General features: G+C 41.4%; 1 protein-coding gene across 2 annotated transcripts in view; it reads left to right on the forward strand.

Moving 5' to 3' along the window:
• The first annotated feature begins 16,493 nt into the window (after positions 1 to 16,493).
• ITGA6 (integrin subunit alpha 6) overlaps positions 16,494 to 23,134 on the forward strand; it is an 86,513-nt gene continuing 79,872 nt past the window's right edge. For both annotated transcript variants that reach the window (XM_056533401.1, XM_056533403.1), the window contains exon 1: positions 16,494 to 16,749. In XM_056533401.1, coding sequence (XP_056389376.1) covers positions 16,556 to 16,749 — 194 coding nt within the window. In that variant the 5' untranslated portion in view covers positions 16,494 to 16,555. The remainder of the gene's footprint in view (positions 16,750 to 23,134) is intronic.

Genomic DNA, 23,134 nt, shown 5'->3' on the forward strand with positions numbered 1-23,134 from the left:
ATGTCCGAGTGTCTCCCAATAGGCGCATACATTCAGTGTGGTATTTGTCATGATTTAGCACCACAATACTACCCCCCTTGTCAGCTGGTCTCAGAACAATATTATTATTCGTTTGCAAAGATTTGATTGCTCATTGTTCTGCCATGCTTAAATTGTTCCTATATCGTTTCTGTTGGTTATTTATTTTTCGAAGATCTTTTGTTACCATGTACTCAAATGTATGTAAAGATTCCGAATATTCATTTTGCGGAAAAAATCGTGAGCGTTTTTTTTAGATCGGTGTGTTTATAGGCTGACGTATCAGGTACGGCTGGTTTTATTGCATTTTTAAAGTAGTATTTCTTTAAAGTCAGGTTTCTCATAAATATTTTTATACCTATAAAAGTTTCAAATTTATTGAGGGTATTATTTGGGGCAAATTTGAACCCTTTTTGTAGGAGGCTTTCCTCTTGGGGAGATAAGGGGTGTTCGCTTAGATTGAAAATCTTCTGATCCCCCTATTCATTACTTCTATCTTGGTTTAATTTCTTTGCCCTCTTTTTTTTGGGCGCATTTCCCACCCCTTCTCCCTCTTTTGCTGGCTTTTTCACTCTTTTTGAAAAAAATCATGATTGATTGTTTTTCTCCTTACACTTTCGCTTGGTCCCTGTTTTTTTATTATAATTTGGATTAGTATGCTGTTTTGTTCTATTAGTTTCCCTTTCAGGTCTCTCTTCACTTCTCACTTCAATACCTATTAGTGTTGGTTACACTGAACGCAAATGATTCATCTATTTCACGGTGGACCCTACTTTGTTCACGGTGTTCTGGGGCCTTTTGTATCGTAACGTGTGGAGTGAGTGGAATTGGGTTATTGCACTCTGCCGGTTCTTCATGGATAGATAATAAAAGTAAATTTTGATCCATGGAGAAATAATGACATTTGTAAAAACAAAAAGGATAACTAGAAAGAAGAGGAGAAACTTACGGAGAACAAACGGTAGTGAAGGGATGTCAATCAAAGTCTGCAGCCTACTTAAGAACAGCGGAGGATCCATCCCGTAACCATCCCAGACGAAGGAGGCCGATACTGCCTACCAAAACGCGTCGGAAAGGTAAAGGTTCTTGGAAAATCCGCTGTTCCATAGTGACGTCACTCACGGTTTACAATCCATCAACATGCTGCATGGGGAACCTGGGAACGGTAGAGACGCCACTGGCCGGGGCTGTCTCCCTCCCGATCCCACAACAAACAACATCCACGAGGACATATCCGGACCAAACCGTAAGGAGCCCATTGCCTGGATACTCGGACTAAGGTAGCTTCACCCGGTGTACAGGTACATGATACCGCTCCCGCCTATATACATGTTAAACTGGTACACAGGAATATACTACAGGAGACTATCTGTGTATGCGACAACTAGAATGTTTTTTCCTTCCTTTTAGAACAAACAGATAGTAACATAGATCGAATACTTGAAGCTATAACTTACCTCAATTATCATACAGAAGCATCGGCCACTTTTAGGGTAAGACAGTCATCTGAAAGTGAACACTCGTCTACCTTACTGTTGCTAAGGGTAACTCACCATACATTTGCTTTTTTCCTAGAAGCGGCCACTGACACCTAAGACTTAGAACATTAAGTTCCACATTACACATATCAAAGAATCCTTTTTGGTGCGTACAGCTTTTCATTTCCCCCCCTTTTTATTAGTACCAATTATTGAGATACTCCGGTACTGACCCAGTTTATATTTTCATTGCACAGGTACTATCATACCAGTACCGACCCTCCCGCAGAGGAATCACGCCTATCTGGAGCTATGTGCAATACCTTATTTATGGTTTTATCAGTATTTTACTACTACATTTTTATCAATAAATTAATAAATTTGACAATATTTTACATTTTTTTGGGTGCGCTAGTATATATTTATTTATTTAAATTTTCAATGTTATTTAAAAAATATAGATATAGAATATTTCTTGGCTTGTATGGCCTTATCTTTAAAACTGGGCATGTATAAATATAGATCATTGATGCACATGGGGGGGTTATTTATCAATAATGTCTTGGCTAGATCATTTTTGTTTTTTGTCTAAATGTGGGGTTTTTTTTGGCGGTGCTGCTCCAAATTCATCATATTGTCCCAGTGACCATGATGAATTTCACGCAGATTTGCATCCAGATAATTTTCTACCGCCGCTTTCAGATCATGTCTACCCTGCGTCTGAGGAGCTTGTTTGTCTGTGTGTTTGGCTTTATTTGTCTTAGTTTTAATTTTAAGGCAAATTAATGTCTAAATGAAGGTCTGCAAAGAGAGTCTCACATTTGAATAGTGGTTTACCTTGCCGCAGGCCAGGAAAAAAAATAAAATTATTGTTCGAGAGACGGAGGTTTTAGTTGAACAGATATATATTTTACCGTTCACCTTTTTTTGTCTTTATCATCGCTTTGTCGGATATTATTTTTTTAAACTTGGGCACATGAACTTTTTTAATTTAAAAACTTTTTTAATATTTCTACTTTTTATGTCTTTAACCCCTTAAGGACTCAGGGTTTTTCCGTTTTTGCACTTTCGTTTTTTCCTCCTTACCTTTTAAAAATCATAACCCTTTCAATTTTCCACCTAAAAATCCATATTATGGCTTATTTTTTGTGTCGCCAATTCTACTTTGCAGTGACATTAGTCATTTTAGCCAAAAATGCACGGCGAAACGGAAAAAAAAATCATTGTGCGACAAAATCGAAAATAAAAACGCCATTTTGTAACTTTTGGGGGCTTCCGTTTCTACGCAGTGCATATTTCGGTAAAAATTACACCTTATCATTATTCTGTAGGTCCATACGGTTAAAATGATACCCTACTTATATAGGTTTGATTTTGTCGCACTTCTGGAAAAAATCATAACTACATGCAGGAAAATGTATACGTTTAAAAATGTCATCTTCTGACCCCTATAACTTTTTTATTTTTCCACGTACGGGGCGGTATGAGGACTCATTTTTTGCGCCGTGATCTGAAGTTTTTATCGGTATGATTTTTGTTTTGATCTGACTTTTTGATCACTTTTTATTCATTTTTTAATGTTATAAAAAGTTACCAAAATACGCTTTTTTGGACTTTGGAATTTTTTTGCGCGTACGCCATTGACCGTACGGCTTAATTAATTATATATTTTTATAGTTCGGACATTTACGCACGCGGCGATACCACATATGTTTATTTATTTATTTTTTACACTGTTTTATTTTTTTTATGGGAAAAGGGGGGTGATTCAAACTTTTATTAGGGAAGGGGTTAAATGACCTTTATTAACACTTTTTTTTCACTTTTTTTTTGCAGTGTTATAGGTCCCATAGGGACCTATAACACTGCACACACTGATCTCTCATCCTGATCACAGGCGTGTATTAACACGCCTGTGATCAGCATTATCGGCGCTTGACTGCTCCTGCCTGGATCTCAGGCACGGAGCAGTCATTCGTCGATCGGACACCGAGGAGGCAGGTAAGGGCCCTCCCGGTGTCCGATCAGCTGTTCGGGATGCCGCGATTTCACCGCGGCGGTCCCGAACAGCCCGACTGAGCAGCCGGGATACTTTCAGTTTCACTTTAGAAGCGGCGGTCAGCTTTGACCGGCGCTTCTAAAGGGTTAATACCGCACATCGCCGCGATCGGCGATGTGTGGTATTAGCCGCGGGTCCCGGCCGTTGATTAGCGCCGGGACCCACGCGATATGATGCGGGATTGCAGCGCGATCCCGCTTCATATCGCGGGAGCCGGCGCAGGACGTAAATATACGTCCTGCGTCGTTAAGGGGTTAAAGGGGTTCTCCCTTGTTTATACTGTTTTTTGTTATTATGTTTGTGTGTTATGTGTGTATAAGGATGTGTTTTTTTATGTGTGTTGTGATTATGTATATATGTATTTTCTTACCTTTTGTGAAGATCCGGAAGCTGGCCCCTTTTTCTTGCAGCGACTTGCAGTGTACCACGGCCTACGCCATGTTGTGTTCGGTAAGTGGGATGTCGGGGGGTGTGTTCTTGCTTCTGTCCTTCCTATCTTCTGATGTCCGAGGCAAATCTTTTCTTCCTGTTTCTTCCGTGGCTCAGCGACGAATCTGCGACCTCTTCAGGCGCATGCACAGGTAGTTTGTTTGTTTTTACCAATAAAGTTTTTTTTTGTCTAATTGACAAACTGTCTGCGCATGCGCGAGTACGCAAGTGCTACGATAACAGCGTAGCGTACGTTAGGTCTACGCTAATAGCGTAGCTTCGCGCAAGCGCAGACAGTTTGTCAATTAGACAAAAAAAACTTTATTGGTAAAAAAAAAAAAACTACCTGCGCATGCGCCGGAAGAGGCCGCAGATTCGTCGCTGAGCCACAGAAGAAACAGGAAGAAAAGATTTGCCTCGGACGTCAGAAGATAGGAAGGACAGAAGCAAGAACACACACACCCCGACATCCCACTTACCGAACACAAGATGGCGGAGGCCGAGGTACACAGCAAGCCACTGGAAGAAAAAGGGGCCAGCTTCCGGATCTTCACAAAAGGTAAGAAAATACATATATACATAATCACAACACACATAAAAAAAAACACATACTTATACACACATAACACACAAACATAATAACAAAAAAACAGTATAAACAAGGGAGAACCCCTTTAAACGTCCTTATTCTCTACCTTTTTCTCTCTTTCACTCTGGCTGATGATGTTTTATTTCTTTGCAAACAGACAGGAGTAGTAATCTTTCTTAGACCTGGTCGGGAGGTGGTCTAGATATGCAGGTTTTTTCCAGTTGTGGCAAAATTTGCACAAAAATCGAAAACACGCTGATAATAAATTTGTGACCACTGCATCCGTCACTTCAAAAAATGGTCTAGCAACACCAAAATGACGGATTTTAGAACTTGGAAAAAAATGGCGAAAAAAACCCGCAATTAGAGCAATAATAACAAAAATTTGCAAATGTAGACAAAAAAAAGCAATAGAACACAATGATAAATAACCCCCATGGTGCTTTGTATTGACTCAGATGAGCAAAACACTTAACAAACTAACAGATGTTGTATTGTATATGGAGCATTGGACACTCCTACAATGGTCCATGTTTGTTGTACCTATGTGGCTGTCATAGACTTCTAGAAGTTTACATTAGGTAAGCAATTGTGGAGAAAAAAGTACAACAGTGTGTGTGTGACTGTGTGTGCATATATATATATATATATATATATATATATATATATATATAGTTGTTATATATATTTATTTATTTTTATTTGTAGCTGAGGCAAGATATTCCATATGTTTTGTATGAACACTATCAATCAATTTACAAGGAAAACCATTTAATGCATATGCTCTGATGGATCATGGAGACTTCATTTGTATTCCAGTGAAAGTGAACTATGTAGATATATAACGTGAGCAGTCATGGAAATGTGTAACATTTGTGAGATTAATGTTATACAGGATGTGACTAATATCAAGTGATTATCAGAGAGGTTGTTCCTACAGCAGAAGCATACAGATATATCCTGGTGACAGAGACTTCACATCAGATTAGTTCACATATAAAGAATGTTTATGGCCATTGTAAAATGATTTCAAGGATTTGTTGTTCGTTTTTAAAGGAAATCTCTGCAACATCATATATCTTATTTTTGTGCTAATGTAGGGTTATTGTTTATTTGGTCACAAGTAATTCATCCTGGTATAAACAACAAGGATAATCTAAGTTCACATTTATTTTGGGGGCTCTGTTTGGAGCCTCTGTCAGAAAGTCCATAGGATGCCGGCAGTGTGCACTGCACTAACCAGTGGTTCTTGAACGATCACATTGACTATGAAAAGGCCAAAATCTAAAGATAGAACCAGTTTCATTCTCAAACCTTCAACCTGGATTGGTCAATACTTGTTTAAAAGCTTGGAGCTCAGTTTACTTAGTCTCACATTATAGGGATGTCAGGGAGGGTTTCTGATGCATCAAGTCTTATAAGAGATTGTAATGTCTGCCCCTCTTATAAATGGGGGCTGAGCAAGAAGCCCATAGGTCAAGCTTCATGTCAGGTGGTCAACTGGTGCTCTCTGGGTAACATAACACATCATGTGAACATAACAGGTGATGCTTTCAATGGTCCTTAACATAACATGTGATACCTCCAAACGTCCTTTATACTTTATACACATAGTACATAACATTATACTGACTATACACAGTAACACTAGCTTCAATACTGGGGGAGACACTGCAGGAGAGCCCCTGGGACAATGAGGGACTCAACTTGACAGGGCCTAAATACTGTACAGGGTTATATCCTGTACTGGGACATTACAAGCCATTCTAGGTTGGTCTTCAGAAATATGATATGAAAAAGTCATGATAATGGGAGGGAAGGACTAGTACCTCCCAGCATCAGTGAATTGGAGAATTGGTGTGTCTAGCGGTACCTCAAAGGGAACACATTTTTAAATTTGCTGTTGGGGCTGTAGTTCAAATGTACACCACTGATCACAGGACAAGGTATTGTACTTTTGCATTTAAAAGGGGTTGTTTAATAATGATAAAGGTATTTTATTACTTTTTTATGTTCTTACATAATGAACTTCTGCTTTTGAGGCAAACTGCTCTGTTGTCTTTATTTATCCCATCTTCCTGTCTGTTGTACAGGACCTCTGGTCAGGACACTCTAGCCAGAAATTCAGCCAACTCTATCTTTGTCTCACTAAGTCAAGAAGGTGTAGTGGGATAGTGAAAGGGAGATAGAGTTGGCTGAATTCCAGGCTAGAGTGTCCTAATCAGAGAGGAAGTTGAGCAGACGAATTTTGCATCAGCATTGAAATGAAAGCAGGCAAGACCCCAGAAACATAGTAAAATAACAGTACCAATATATATTTATTTACTAGACAGTTGAAAATAGGTATTATTGTTGGACAACCCTTCACCTGATGAAGAGCCCAGTATGGGTTCAAACTTTCTGTTTTATGCAGAATTAATATATTTGGCCTTTCATCTTTTGGAGAAGTGCCTTCATTTTTGTCCAACTTTTCCAGTAGATTTCTCTCCTCAACTGTTCAACCATTAAGGTTCAAGGAATTCATGAAGAATATAGAGTGTCATAAGAAAGCTGAGTGTTTTTTATCCTATTAAAGGGAACCAATCAGAAGATTTTAGCATATATAACACTCGACAACGCATTATATATGCTAAAATCGTTATCCTCACCATCCCCGGGGGAAGTTTTTGCCCCGAGACATGGTGAAGATATTAAGGTAAAAAGCAGACTCGCCTCTCTGTTCCAAAACAAGCCTTGGGTAATCATTCCCAAAATGGCAGGGGGTCCCAGCAGTCATATCCCCCATGATCAGTGGGGGGATCCTGTAGATACAGCAAAAGTATTTTAACTTGTAATAACTGTTTAAGTATATTTGGTAAGGGAATTGTTCCTATCCAGAATAGTTTTTCACTGTAACCAATGAGTACATCCTAGAAGTTAGTGGGAAAGAGGAGTGACATGGGACAATTACATGTATAATTGTCCATAGCAAACTTCAGGAATTGAGAGCTGGGAAAAGCGTTGCATTCTGAAACCCCTGCCTTGGTCACTGAAAGAGCTTGACCCACCCTTAAAGGGGTACATGCCCCCTCCCATAGACATTAATGGAGGGGGCGTGGTGTGACTTCACGAGGGGAGTGGCCGTGGCGTTACGACCACTGCCGAAGGAACCAGGCATTCTTTTAGAATGCCGGGTGCTGTGGTATATTGTGGGGGGCCCAGCAGCGGAGCCCCCGGAACATCTTATCTTCTATCATTTCGATAGGGGATAAGATGTCTAGCAGAGAAGTACCCCTTTAAACATCCCTCTTTCACCCAAATGATAACATAGCTCTTTTAGACCTTTCAGATCTTATCACTGTTGTAATGATAATCCTGTCATTTTCTATCCTCTATGTACATATTACAAAACTGATTAATTAGCACGAGGCCTCCATTTGTGGTGATGGAAATGGTATTGTTAGAGAATATATACATTATTCAGTAGTACAACAGTTAGTCCCTTAGCACTAGATCAACATTGTTGGTTACCACTGATGTTTTAGCTTGATTGGAGTAAATCATCAGATAATTCAGCATCCAAGATACAATGGGTTCGTTAGTAAGAAGGAAACTCATTCTGAAGTTCGTAGGTCTTGCAGAGAGATAAGCAAACTTTTCAAAAGTTTGGTTCTGCCGATTCGCTGAACTGGCAAAAAGTTCTAGTTCTCTCAGAACCTGTATTTCACCAATAGCCCAAAAACGTGTGCATAAAACTGTCTAAGAGTAGTGTAGCAACAGGTTATGTGCCTGGAAAGTGAAAAAGCAATGGCTTTTTACATGCTGTGAAAGATGATTCCCAGAATTGGCATTGTAGAAAGTGCACACAAGTGACACAAAACCCTCTATGTGCCACTTTTTCACAATTAGTATAAAACCTTCCCCCAAAAATACTGTTTCACTCAACTTCCAATGAAAATTTTTTTGCACTGACAGAAAAGATACAAAATGCTCTCTCCTTCACTACAATATATGTGTGCTTCTACTCTTATCTGTGTTGTTCACTGCTTAGTGTCCCTCACAGAGATCTTCACCTAACACCTGCTATCTCTAAAATGACTTATGAATAGGCTTTTATAGTGGCTTTGACATCACCTCTATATACCTCCCGATTTACTGGGAGAGCTGCTTGAAAAGCATTCTTTCAAGGTCATGTGAGCCTTTCTCTTCCCTTCTGCCATGTGGCTGATGATATTTTAGCAGGTTCTGCCAAACTGAACAACCCTAAGTTAAAAGTCTAGCCGAACCGTACTTTTGTCCAAGTTCTGATCGACGCTTTGCTCATCTCTAGTCTTACACTTGGTATATTACTAATTCCCAAATATAGGTGTAACTTGGAACGTATAATGGTGTCTTCTTATCTGGCAGGGGCCCCCAGGCATTACGGTCCGAGTAAGACACTCAAACATTTTTATGGGTCGTATGGGTTGTATGCTACACAAGTCTAGTATATACTCTTCCTTGCCTAACTTTTGCCTTCCTTGCCTAACTTTTGTGGATGTTTTTATTAATGACTATTTAGGGTCCATCAGCTTTCCATCAGGGCTCTAGTATTTTTGAACGCAATAATATTGTTGCATAAAAATTATGGGGTATAGATCTAGTACAGGGTCAAAATGAACCCACAATTGACCCCTCAAAATTCTAGTACACCAGTGGTCTCCAAACTGTAGCTCTCCAGCTGTTGCAAAACTACATCTCTCAGCATGATGGGAGTTGTAGTTTTGTAACAACTGTAGGGCCACAGTTTAAAGTACTTGCTCTAATATAATGCCACAAAATCCCTTAAATCTCTTGACTAAATACCATCTTTTTCAACAACACCCCTCTTTGTCCCTCCTCAGATTTTCCACAATGCCTTTAGGTTTGCACCCAATGCCCCCTGAGGTTTCTATAGGTGTAAACTAGGGACAGTCACATGATTCTTTCCTGTAGGTTTTTGTTGTTGACAATGGCCAGCATCTCATTAGCATCTTCTGAAATGGTTCTGTTCCCTTTTATTTGGTTGTGGTGACAATGTATTTAGCCAAATGTCTTTAGCTGTTGGAAGAGTTTGACCCTTTGTTAGCCAGTGATTTAGCATTTCTATGGTGACGGCCATTATCTTTCCGGACTATCTCACTAGCATCATTATAAGGGTTTGTGCAAGATCAACATAAGCGTTGCTGAACAATTTCACATTTTCTTCATGAACAAAGCCTAAAAATGTAGCTGAAGTGTAAAGCATGAGAGAGAATAATGCAGGAGCGTGGTTTACTTATAAGGAAGGAGTTGGACTTCAGACTACTTTACACACAATGTAGACAATGCAACCAAGGCACCGACAGCTAAAGGAGCCAAGCCAAGTCTTCATTGCTTAACAGGTATAGGTACAGCTTTTTATGTTCAGTAGCGATTGTACATGGTTATAATGGTTATACAGCTCATCCCATTCATGAGTGCCACTGCCCTATTTATCATGGGGAAGAGGGGGGTTAGATCCACTATTGATATGATATTGATACTCTATCGAAAGGTCGGAACAGTGTTTCTCAACTAGTGTGCCTTAAGCTTTTGCAAAACTACATGTTATGTCCGTTTATTCATTTTTTCAGTTCTGCACAGAGGACCGCCTTGTCTTTTCCTTTTTTCTTTTAGCATTTGTATCCTGTCTGGTATAACTGGTTGTCTAGGAGTTTTCTGTTTCTGGCCTGTGACCCACTATGTATATATATATTTGTTTTTACGCCACTGCACTGTAGTGCAGGGAGGGACCGGCTCCAAGTTGTCAATCCATCGCTTAGCATGGATGGGCAAGTAAGCAGGGAGAGTGTTTTTAGGGTCAGTTTACGGCTCACTCTCCCTGTCCCCCCAGTCGGTCATGACACTACAACTCCCAGCTTGATCAAAAACTTATGTTTTATTTTTATGTTGTATATCCTGGCAAAACATAAACCTTTCTAACCCCTTAAGGACACAGGATGTACATGTAGTTGAGCGACCTTCATAGCAGCCAGGACACACAGCTGATGCTGGACATTGCAAAATGGGGCTGATGTCTGGCATTAACCTTAGACACCAGGTTCAAAATTAATTGCAGTGTTTAACCCCTTAAGGACCAAGGACGTACCGGTACGTCCTTGGTCCTGCTCTCCTGATATAATGCGGTGTTACACAGTAACCCCGCGTCATATCACGGCGGGCCTGGCGTCATAGTGAAGCCGGGACCTGCCTCTAATAGCGCGCAGCACCGATCGCGGCGCCGCGTGCTATTAACCCTTTAGCCGCGCGCTCAGAGCTGGCCGCGCGGCTAAAAGCGAAACTGAAAGTGGCTGGCTAGCTCAGTCGGGCTGTTCGGGATCGCCGCGGCTAATCGCGGCATCCCAAACAGCTGACAGGACAGCGGAAGGGCCCCTACCTGCCTCCTTGCTGTCCGATCGCTGAATGACTGCTCAGTGCCTGAGATCCAGGCATGAGCAGTCAAGCGGCAGAATCGTTGATCACTGGTTTCTTATAAGAAACCTGTGATCAATGATGAAGATCAGTGTGTGCAGTGTTATAGATCCCTATGGGACCTATAACACTGCAAAAAAAAAGTGAAAAAAAAAAGTGAATAAATATCATTTAACTCCTCCCCTATTAAAAGTTTGAATCACTCCCCTTTTCCAATAAAAAAAAAAACAGAGTGTAAATAAAAATAAACATATATTGTATCACCGCATGCGGAAATGTCCGAATTATAAAAATATATCATTAATTAAACCGCTCGGTCAATGGCGTGCGCGCAAAAAAATTCCAAAGTCCAAAATAGTGCATTTTTGGTCACTTTTTATATCATTTAAAAAGGATCAATAAGTCCTATCAATGCAAAAATGGTACCGTTAAAAACTTCAGATAACGGCGCAAAAAATGAGCCCTCATACCGCCCCATACACGGAAAAATAAAAAAGTTATAGGGGTCAGAAGATGACAATTTTAAACATATTAATTTTCTTGCATGTAGTTATGATTTTTTCCAGAAGTCCGACAAAATCAAACCTATATAAGTAGGGTATCATTTTTATCATATGGACCTAAAGAATAAAGATAAGGTGTCATTTTTACCGAAAAATTTACTACGTAGAAACGGAAGCCCCCAAAAGTTACAAAACGGCGTATTTTTTTCAATTTTGTCGCACAATGATTTTTTTTCCATTTCACCGTAGATGTTTGGGCAAAATGACTGACGTCATTACAAAGTAGAATTGGTGGCGCAAAAAATTAGCCATCATATGGATTTTTAGGTGCAAAATTGAAAGAGTTATGATTTTTTAAAGGCAAGAAGCAAAAAACGAAAATGCAAAAACGGAAAAACCCCCGGCTAGCTCAAAGGGCAAATGAGGACCACTGTAATGAAATTGCGGGGTCCTTATCAGCTTCGTATACGAAAATTTCATCAAAAGCAATAAAAAAAAGTCCAATCACAACAAAAAAATTTTACTTAACCCCTTAAGGACCGGGGTTTTTTCCGTTTTTGCATTTTCGTTTTTTGCTCCTTGCCTTTAAAAAATCATAACTCTTTCAATTTTGCACCTAAAAATCCATATGATGGCTTATTTTTTGCGCCACCAATTCTACTTTGTAATGACGTCAGTCATTTTGCCCAAAAATCTACGGTGAAATGGGAAAAAAAATCATTGTGCGACAAAATTGAAAAAAAACCTGCTGTTTTGTAATTTTTGGGGGCTTCCGTTTCTACGTAGTACATTTTTCGGTAAAAATGACACCTGATATTTATTCTGTAGGTCCATACGATTAAAATGATACCCTACTTATATAGGTTTGATTTTGTCGGACTTCTGGAAAAAATCATAACTACATGCAGGAAAATTAATACGTTTAAAATTGTCATCTTCTGACCCCTATAACTTTTTATTTTTCCGTGTATGGGGCGCTATGAGGGCTAATTTTTTGCGCCGTGATCTGAAGTTTTTAACGGTACCATTTTTGCATTGATAGGACTTATTGATCACTTTTTATTCATTTTTAAATGATATAAAAAGTGAGCAAAAATGCACTATTTTGGACTTTGGATTTTTTTTGCGCGCACGCCATTGACCGAGCGGTTTAATTAATGATATATTTTTATAATTCAGACATTTCCGCACGCGGTGATACCATATATGTTTATTTTTATTTTTATTTACACTGTGTTTTTTTTTTTATTGGAAAAGGGGGGTGATTCAAACTTTTAATAGGGGAGGAGTTAAATGATCTTTATTCACTTTTTTTTTCACTTTTTTTTGCAGTGTTATAGGTCCCATAGGGACCTATAACACTGCACACACTGATCTTCTATGCTGATCACTGGTTTCTCATAAGAAACCAGTGATCAACTATTCTGCCGCATGACTGCTCATGCCTGGATCTCAGGCACTGAGCAGTCATTCGGCGATCGGACAGCGAGGAGGCAGGTAGGGGCCCTCCCGCTGTCCTGTCAGCTGTTCGGGATGCTGCGATTAGCCGTGGCTATCCCGAACAGCCCGACTGAGCTAGGGGGGAACTTTCACTTTCACTTTTAGCCGCGCGGCTCAGCTCTGAGCGCGCGGCTAAAGGGTTAATAGCGCGATCGGCGCTGCGCGCTATTAGAGGCGGGTCCCGGCTTCACTATGACGCCGGGCCCGCCGTGATATGACGCGGGGTTACTGTGTAACCCCGCGTTATATCAGAAGAGCAGGACCAAAGACGTACCGGTACGTCCTTGGTCCTTAAGGGGTTAAAAAAATCACAGCTTAAAAAAAGAGCATGCAAATTTTCATACAAAAAGTTATAATTTTTTAAAAGTAGTAAAATAGAACAAAACCTGCAAAAAAATAAAAAATAAAAATCCCTGCAGGCTTATATACCTTATAAAAAATGTTATCTCCATTTTATAGAAATCATGGCTTATAAGAAAAAAAAACTAGAGGTCCCCATACCATCCAGAGCATAATCCTGTCCGGCTGCAGCATTATCTTTGTCCCAGCTGAAGCACAGGCTGGGACAAAGTCCAGGAAGTAAGGATGGGACTAGCACTGCTCTGTGCTCACTCCTGTCCTGTCTATTAGATTCTTGTCTGAAACCAGAGAGGAGGGGGTTACAGAGTAGCCTGCAGAGATTGGATGAAGAGACCCAGCACAGCACAGCAGACTCAGGTAGGAATTGAATGCATGATGAGTGAGGGTGGGCTAAGTGCTTGCTTCGGACATGCCCCTTCCTGAGCAGAGGATGTCAGAATGAGTGAGCAGAGGAACATAGAGCATTGTGAGCCAAATAAACAAGCTATTTAATACCAAAAACAGACCTATGGACGGAAGGTCAATACACACAGAGCCTATATAATATTGATCACCAAGTTATCACAAGGACTATAAATCTACCATTTAAGTGGATGGTACATTAAGGGTCCTTGTGATCGCTTGGTGTCAATTGTATATAAACACAGAAGCTAGACACCAAAAGACATGCAAAGAATCTGCATGACCTAGTGATATATAAGCATTATTGTTTTGAAAGGTTAACTCAGAATGCAGGAATGTTTGGAGCTGTAGCTTTGCAGCAGCTGGAGGCACATTAGTTGGGAAAAACTACACTGAGCATGATGGTTAGTTGTGGATTTGCAGATTAGAAGAACAATGCCCTATGGATATACCATGGGGGAGATTTATCAAAGTTGTCTATGTCCCGCATCAATATAGACCAAACTACAGAGCATTAGTCTGGTCTATTGTGCTCCTAATTTATCAAAAGTCGCACGGCTCTTGATAAATTCTGTGCACGGAATTCGGGATCTATGGTTTAGACTGTATTTAAACCTGCTCCAGCATGGTCTGACATTTCGGCGTACTTTCAGCCAATGCGACTTGTCGCCGAAAAGTCGCTTTTGATAAATTCAGCACCCATGCATTTCCATCTAAAATAGAGTAGAATGCATCATGTTCTAAAAATCCTCTAGAGCAAAAGTCGCAAAAAAGTCGCACATATTTAGACTGCGACTTTCTGTGCGACAAATTTAGATGGGAAAACCAGTCTAAATCCTTTGATAAATATCCCCCCATGTGGGGGGCTAGGTTCACACTGCGGAATCTCTGGGCAGAAAATTTCCGCCCGGAGATTCCGAGTGCAGCCAGCACCGAGTGAATCAGTCGGCGCTAGGACCGCGCGGACACTGCAGTCTCCAATAGACTGCAATGTGTTCCGCAAGTATTTCCGCCTGAAGAAAGAGCAACGCCATTCTTCAGGCGGAAATTTTAAAGCGGATTTTCCGTTCACAAATTCCGCTTCACAAATTCTGAAGTGTGAATTTGTGAACGGAAACCCATTCACTACACTATACATTTTAGTAAGCGGAATTTCTGCCTGCAATTTCAAAGCGGAATTGCAGGCGGAAATTCTGTAGTGTGAACCTAGTCTTAGAACTTTATTTTCTAGAAAACCCCTTCAAAACTCATTCTATTCTCCATAAGGGTGCGTTCACACTGAGGAATTCAAGAGGAATAATTTTGGTCAGGAAATTGTTGCCTTCTCCATCAAGCGGAATTCGAGCGGAATTCAAACGGAATTTCCATGCGGAAATGAAGAGGAATGAAGGAGGAGGCTATTTAATCTACTTTTCTGAATTCCGCTGGAATTCTGCTTGAAAACGATGTCGGGCAGAATTTTTTTTTGACTATTGGTCATGATGTCAGCAGAGAGCTCTGTGTTTCAAAAAGAAAAGAATTTCTGCTGTAGTATTCAGAAGCTAATAAGTACAGGAAGGATTAAGATTTTTTAATAGAAGTAATTTACAAATCTGTTTAACTTTCTGGCACCAGTTGATTTGGAAAAAAAGGTTTTCACCGGAGTACCCCTTTAATCTACTTTTCTGAATTTGCTATGGGGATTTTTTCCTACTCTAGACAGTTCCCAAAATTGACAGAGATGTCAGCAGAGAACACTGTTTCAAAAAGAAAATAATTTCTGCTGTAGTATTCAGCAGCTAATAAGTACAGGAAGGATTAAGATTTTTTAATAGAAGTAATTTACAAATCTGTTTAACTTTCTGGCACCAGTTGATTTAGAAAAAAAAAAATTTCACCGGAGTACCCCTTTAATCTACTTTTCTGAATTCCGCTTGAAAACGATGTCGGGCAGAATTTTTTTTAACCATTGACTTCTATTGGATTCTGCTCGCGGATTCCGCTTGAAGAATGAACATGTTCTTTCTTCAAGCGGAAAGGAATTCAGCGTTGGAATTCTGCTAGCAGAATTTCCGCAGTGTGAACAGGACAGCAGAAAAAACATTAAAGTCAATGGGCAGAGGGGATGTGCATTAATTTGGAGAGGAGAATTCAAGAGGAATTACTCGAGTAAATGAATCCTCTTGAATTACTCCGTGTGAACGCGCCCTTACTCCAGACTGGATAGGAGTCTCCATCAAGTGCAGTGTTTCCCAACCAGGGTGCCTCCAGCTGTTGCAAAACTACAACTCTCAGCATGCCCGGACAGCATGCTGGGAGTTGTAGTTTTGCAACAGCTGGAGGCCCCCTGGTTGGGAAACACTGATCCAGTGAATGTCTCGTGCCCACGCCCTGCCTCTACCTGGAGCACATGGGCATGGTGAGGTAGCCCAGCCTGGCACCCTGCCCAGATTCCCTGGCTGTGCATTGTGTCTGCCCCTCCCTAGCCCTGTACTGTACATAGTCCTATCAGTCAGCGCTCACACAGTCAAAGCACCTGCTGGAGAGCCCGGAACTCAGTGAGGAGAGTGAGAGAGAAGTGGGCTGGGCAGGGAACCCTGAGGAAGAAGAAGAGCCCTCACCCCCAGGCTGCAGACAAGACGGGCGGGGTCTGCTGCTCCTCATATAAAAGCCCATCTCTCCTGAGAACAACGACAGCATTGAGCTGCAGAAGTGGGACGGGGAAAGGGCACAGGGAGGGGGGCAGGAATTAAAAAAGTGAGAGGGTGAGAAGGAATAGCACAGGAGAATGGGCACACACATGGCGGCCCTGGGGAGGATGGCATGGCTCTACCTGCTGGGCTCCGGACTTCTGCTTGGCACTGTGATCAATGCTTTTAACCTGGATAGTGACAATGTCATCATGAAGCAAGGGGAACAAGGGAGTTTCTTCGGCTTCTCATTGGCCATGCACAGGCAGCTACAACCTGAGGACAAGAGACTGTAAGTGCCACATTGTATCTGAACTGTGCCACATTGTATCTGAACTGTGCCACATTGTATCTGAACTGTGCCACATTGTATCTCCTCTGTGCCACATTGTATCTCCTCTGTGCCACATTGTATCTCCTCTGTGCCACATTGTATCTCCTCTGTGCCACATTGTATCTCCTCTGTGCCACATTGTATCTCCTCTGTGCCACATTGTGTCTGAACTGTGCCACATTGTGTCTGAACTGTGCCACATTGTATCCGAACAGTGCCACATTGTATCTTCTCTGTGCCACATTGTATCCGAACAGTGCCACATTGTATCTGAACTGTGCCATATTGTATCCGAACAGTGCCACATTGTATCTTCTCTGTGCCACATTGTATCTTCTCTGTGCCACATTGTGTCTTCTCTGTGCAACATTGTATCCGAACTGTGCCACATTGTGTCTTCTCTGTGCAACATTGTATCCGAACTGTGCCACATTGTATCTTCTCTGCAACATTATATCTGAACTGTGCCACATTGTATCTTCTCTGCAACATTGTATCTGAACTGTGCCACATTGTGTCTTCTCTGCAACATTGTATCTGAACTGTGCCACATTGTGTCTTCTCTGTGCAACATTGTATCTGAACTGTGCCACATTGTGTCTTCACTGTGCCACATTGTATCTCCTCTGTGCCACATTGTATCTCCTCTGTGCCACATTGTATCTCCTCTGTGCCACATTGTATCTCCTCTGTGCCACATTGTATCTGCTCCCGGACACATTATATTGTCTGTTCTGTACCACAGTATGTCCTGTGTGACATCATATCGCCTGTTCTGTTTATTACATTGTATCTTCTCTGGGCCATATTGGGGGAGATTTATCAGAGTTGTCTATTTCCAGCATCAATATAGACCAACCTACAGAGCGTCAGTCCGGTCTATTGTGCTCCTAATCTATCAAAAGTCGCAAGCTCTTGATACGTTCTGCACACGGTCCCTACTGACTTCAATGGGACTTGCGGCGGATTTTCCGCAACATAAATTCCGCCTTGGAAAATCTGCTACGGACAGCCGAGAAGAGCCCGCCCACTTTTAAATACGCAGCGGAAAACCTGCAAAAAATCCGCCCGTGTGAACCTACTTTTAGGGTACGTTCACACGGGTGGATTTTTTAGCGGGTTTCCCGCTGAGTATTTGAAAGTGGGCGGGCTCTTCTCGGCTGTCCGCAGCAGATTTTCCGCAGTGGAATTTACGCTGTGGAAAATCTGCTGCAAACCTCATTGAAGTCAGCAGGGACTGCGGCGGATTTTCTGAAGCGTAAATTCCGCTGCGGAAAATCTGCTGCGGCCAGCCAAGAAGAGCCCGCCCACTTTCAACTACGCAGCGGAAAACCCGCTAAAAAATCTGCACGTGTGAACCTATCCTTAGACTGTTTTTAAACCTGCTCCAGCAATGGCCTGACATTTACTTTCAGTGTATTTTTCTGTCTAAAATAGACTAGAATGCCTCATGTCGCATCGAAAAAGTCGCACATATTTAGACTGCGACTTTCTGTGCGACAAATTTAGATGGGGAAAAAACAATCTAAATCCTTTGATAAATATCCCCCATTGTATCTTAAATGTGCAACATTGTATCTGCTCTGTTCTTCTCTACATTGTATCTTCTCTGTGCGACATTGTATCGTCTACTCCAGTGCTTTCCCAACCTGGGTGCCTCCAGCTGTTGCTAAACTACAACTCCCAGCATGCCCGGACAGCCAACGGCTGTCCGGGCATGCTGGGCGTTGTAGTTTTGCAACAGCTGGAGGCGCACTGGTTGGAAAGCACTGATTTACATGGTACCAGTTCAATGCAGGATCGGGTGGGAATTGCAATAATACACATATTGATTCATTATTATTTAAAGGGGTTATCCAGGAAAAAACTTAGATTATTTATATATATATATATATATATATATATATATATATATATATATATATATATATATATATCTCAACTGGCTCCAGGAAATTAAACAGATTTGTAAATTACTTCTATTAAAAAATCTTAATCCTTTCAGTACTTATGAGCTTCTGAAGTTAAGGTTGTTCTTTTCTGTCTAAGTGCTCTCTGATGACATTTCTTGGGAACCGCCCAGTTTAGAAGAGGTTTGCTATGGGGATTTGCTTCTAAACTGCTGGGAGTTGTAGTTTTGCAACAGCTGGAGTCACCCTGGTTGGGAAGCACTGGTCTACTCTGTGCCTCATTATATGGTCTGCTCTGTGCAACCCGGTATCTTTCCTGTGTTAAAATGAGTCCATCCTGTGCTACATTGTATCTTCACTGTGCAACATCTTATCCTCTGTTCTGTGCAACATTGTAGCTTCTTCTTTGTGTAATTGTATCTTGTATGAGCAACAAAGTATCTTCTCTAGGCAGCAGGTAATTATCTGCTCTGTGCAACATCATATCGTCTGTTCTGTGCAGCATTGTAACTTCTATGTGCAACTTTGTATCTTCCCTCCCACTGGTAGGGTAAGGTTTTCTGAGAGACTGGTAGGAAGGACCAGGCAAACTTTCTGCTTGCTGGCTTGCGACCTGTCATTACTTTGTATGAAATAAGAGGGAAGGAGATTTCTCCTCTGGATGATATTAGGGTCAGGATTAGAGATGAGCGAACTTACAGTAAATTCGATTCGTCACAAACTTCTCGGCTCGGCAGTTGATGACTTATCCTGCATAAATGAGTTCAGCTTTCCGGTGCTCCGGTGGGCTGGAAAAGGTGGATACAGTCCTAGGAAAGAGTCTCCTAGGACTGTATCCACCTTTTCCAGCCCACGGGAGCACCTGAAAGCTGAACTCATTTATGCAGGAAAGTCATCAACTGCCGAGCCGAGAAGTTCGTGACAAATCGAATTTACTGTAAATTCGCTCATCTCTAGTCAGGATCACTGATAGTGACTGGCATTTCTAGGGTTCTACATTAGCCATAAGCATCACTTAAAGGAACAGTAACCCAAAGTGACTGCTGTTGAATGCAATCTATTTAATGGTGTCAGCCATTGGGTAGAGGGTGTCTCTAGTGTTATTCAATGGGATTACTGAGGACTGCCAAATTTGCATACATGGGGTGTACTGCTGCTACAACCCCAGGCATTCATATATTATCACCATAGCATTTCCATACATGTGATCATTAGGATCCTCCAGACCAGGAGACACTCTCCGTTTCGACTAATATAAAGGGGGTCTTTTTTGGGCACATGTACCCCTGTAACCGCTTTCTTTGTAAGGTGCAAAGTACTTTATTTTAGAATGAGACTTCAGAATGAAAATTGCTAATTTGCATTTTGTAAGATCAGAGGTTCTAAATAAATGTCCCCCGATCTGTGGCCCTAAACCTTGCAAAACTACAGTTCCCATCATGCCTAAGGGTGCATTCACACTGAGTAAAGTTCGAGGAATTGGAGCATAAAAATTCAGTATGAAAAAAAAAAAAAAAATTTGCGCGCAATTCTTGCGTAATTTGAGCGAAATTTGCTCGTATTATGCGCCAATTACGCGAGAATTACGCTCGCATTTCGAACGAATTTTGTGCCCATTTAGGTGCGGAAAACCTAGCGGAAAGAAGGGGAGGAGATAAATAATTTTTTTTTCTCCTCTTAGATTTTCGCTTGATTTCCACTTGATTTCCATGTACATTCTGTTCATTTTACGCTACAATACGCTTATTTTCTGCGAAATATTTTAGACCTGAAAATAATTTTTCCCATTGACTTCAATGCAATTCTGCTCGCGGATTCCGCATGAAGAATGAACATGTCCTTTCTTCAAGCGGAAAGGAATCTCGCTGCGGAATTCCGCGAGGGTAATTTCCGCAGTGTGAACTGAAGAGCGTAAAATACATTAAAGTCAATGGAAGGGGAAGATGTTCAATTGTCACCAGCGGAGAAATCAAGAGGAATTACGCGAGAAAATGACTCAGTGTGAATGCACCCTAATGATGGGAGTTGTAGTTTTGCAGCAGCTCAAGAACCACAGGTTGGGAACACTGCTTTAACTAGTTTAGAGCAGTGTTTTCCAAGCAGGGGGCTTCCAGCTGTTGCAAAACTACAACTCCCAGCATGCCCGGACAGCCGAAGGCTGTCCGGGCATGCTGGGAGTTGTAGTTTTGCAACAGCTGGAGGCACTTTGGTTGGGAAACACTGATTTAGACAGTGATCTAAAGCCAAGATAAGAACCAGGCCATAGGAGAAGGACACATGACTGATTTACAGCACTTTTTGCCTAGTCTGTATTGGTGTTTAGAAAGCGATAAGTCTACTGCGGCCATTGTCTTTGAACATCTGCTCAGGTTAATGGACTTTGAAACTGCAGAGTAAATGATTAAACCAGTGAATAATATATGAAACTTTGCCCTTTTATAACTTTTAAGTTCTTGCTTCCGTATGTTCTTCCAGGGAAGACTGGAAAATGTGGTATAAGGAAAGCGAACAGAGCAAAATGAGTGCACAGTATGAAATGAATGGGAGGGGGGGGCGGCTGTCAGCCAGGACCACAGGGAACTGAATTGTGTCACTAAAGAGTATTTGTGTGGACTACACATCTCATCATCTAGCTGCAGATCACAGATGCCAAGCCAAAAGGTTGCCCTAGACCAGCGTTTCCCAACTAATGTGCCTCCAGCTGTTGCAAAAGTACAACTCCCACACAAAGGCTGTGTCCGGGCATGCTGGGAGTTTTGCAACAGCTGGAGATTGGAAAAACACTGCCCTAGCCTGTTAAACAGTATAACTTCCCTATATTAAAGGGGTATTCCAGGCAAAAAAATGTTTTTAAATATCAACTGGCTCCGGCCGCTGGGGCCCCCTGCAATCTCTCTGTACGGGGGTCAGGCTCTCCGGCCTGATAGCGGGTGTCGACCCCCGCACGAAGCGGCGGCTGACACGCCCCCTCAATACATCTCAATGGCAGAGCCGGAGATTGCCGAAGGCAGCGCTTCATAGAGTTGTATTGAGGGGGCGTGCCGGCCGCCGCTTCGTGCGGGGGTCGACACGCCCCCTTTGCGCGGGCTGTCGGGGCTCCGTACAGGAGATCGCAGGGGGCCCCAGCGGTCAGACCCCCCGCGATCTGCAACTTATCCCCTATCCTTAGGATAGGGGATAAGTTGTTCACCACTTGTTCACTACTGGACTACTCCTTTAAGGCCTTGTTGTGACATAGTTTAGATAGGGAGGTACCACCAATGAACAAAGAATAACAGCAGACAATTTGTATGTTTTTTTTTATTTATTTTTTTCATTTTTGCTATACGTAAGAAAAATGCATGTGTGTGTGTGTTTGCTATGTTTAACCTGTTAAGGACCCATCACGTAACGTTACGTCATGAGTCCGCTCCCGTTCTATAACGCGGATCATAGCGGGTCGGGCCCGGCCTCTAACAGCGTCCGGGACTGATCGCAGTGCGGCGCGCTATTAACCCTTTAGACGCAGCGTTTTTTTTTTTTTTTTTCAATTTTGTCTCACAATGATTTTTTTTTTTTCCTGTTTTGCTGTAGATTTTGGGGTAAAATGACTGATGTCATTACAAAGTAGAATTGGTGGGCAAAAAAATAAGCCATCATATGGATTTTTAGGTGCAAAATTAAAAGAGTTATGATTTTTTAAAGTTAAGGAGGAAAAAACGAAAATGCAAGAACGGAAAAATCCCCGGGTCCTTAAGGGGTTAACAATTTTTTTTCTCACTGAAACCTTCTACTTTTTCCTATTCAGCCATAGGTAGTGGGAGATATGTTTTTTGACACACAATAAATTGACTTGTGTGAATAAGCCCCATTATAATTTCTTTTTTTTTTTTTGTTATACCCCAAATCCTCATCCTGCACATCTGCAAAAGCCAGGTTACTACAGGTTTTTGTATATATATATATATATATATATATATATATATATATATATATATATATATATATAATATATATTTGGCTGGACAAGTGGATTCTTATCCCTAGCACGACCATTATAGTCACGTTTGAAGGATTAATTGTCCCCCATACTCCCTGCCCCCCCTTTGTACGTTGTCCCTGTGGGAATTCTTTTAGAAAGTCTTTCCCCCATCCACTAATGTTTGCATTGTTCAATGTGCTAGCATTGGCTTTTCACACCCCAATGACTTCTCTATGTGCTGACTGTCAGCTCGCTAATAAAACATCTCTGTAAGGTTAAAGGGAAACTCTACAAGTGGTCCGGAAACTACTGAATGGATTTTAAATTTTTAGATGGCTGTGATGCTTTCAGGTGTAATTAGGACCCTTTTTCTGCTGATAGGTGGTTTGGATGCCCTCTGACCACACATTGATGGCTTTCAAATTGTTAAAGGGATTATCCAGGCAAAAACTTTAATTTATATATCAACTGT

This window comes from Hyla sarda, chromosome 8 (genome assembly GCF_029499605.1).
Source record: "Hyla sarda isolate aHylSar1 chromosome 8, aHylSar1.hap1, whole genome shotgun sequence".
NCBI lineage: Eukaryota > Metazoa > Chordata > Amphibia > Anura > Hylidae > Hyla > Hyla sarda.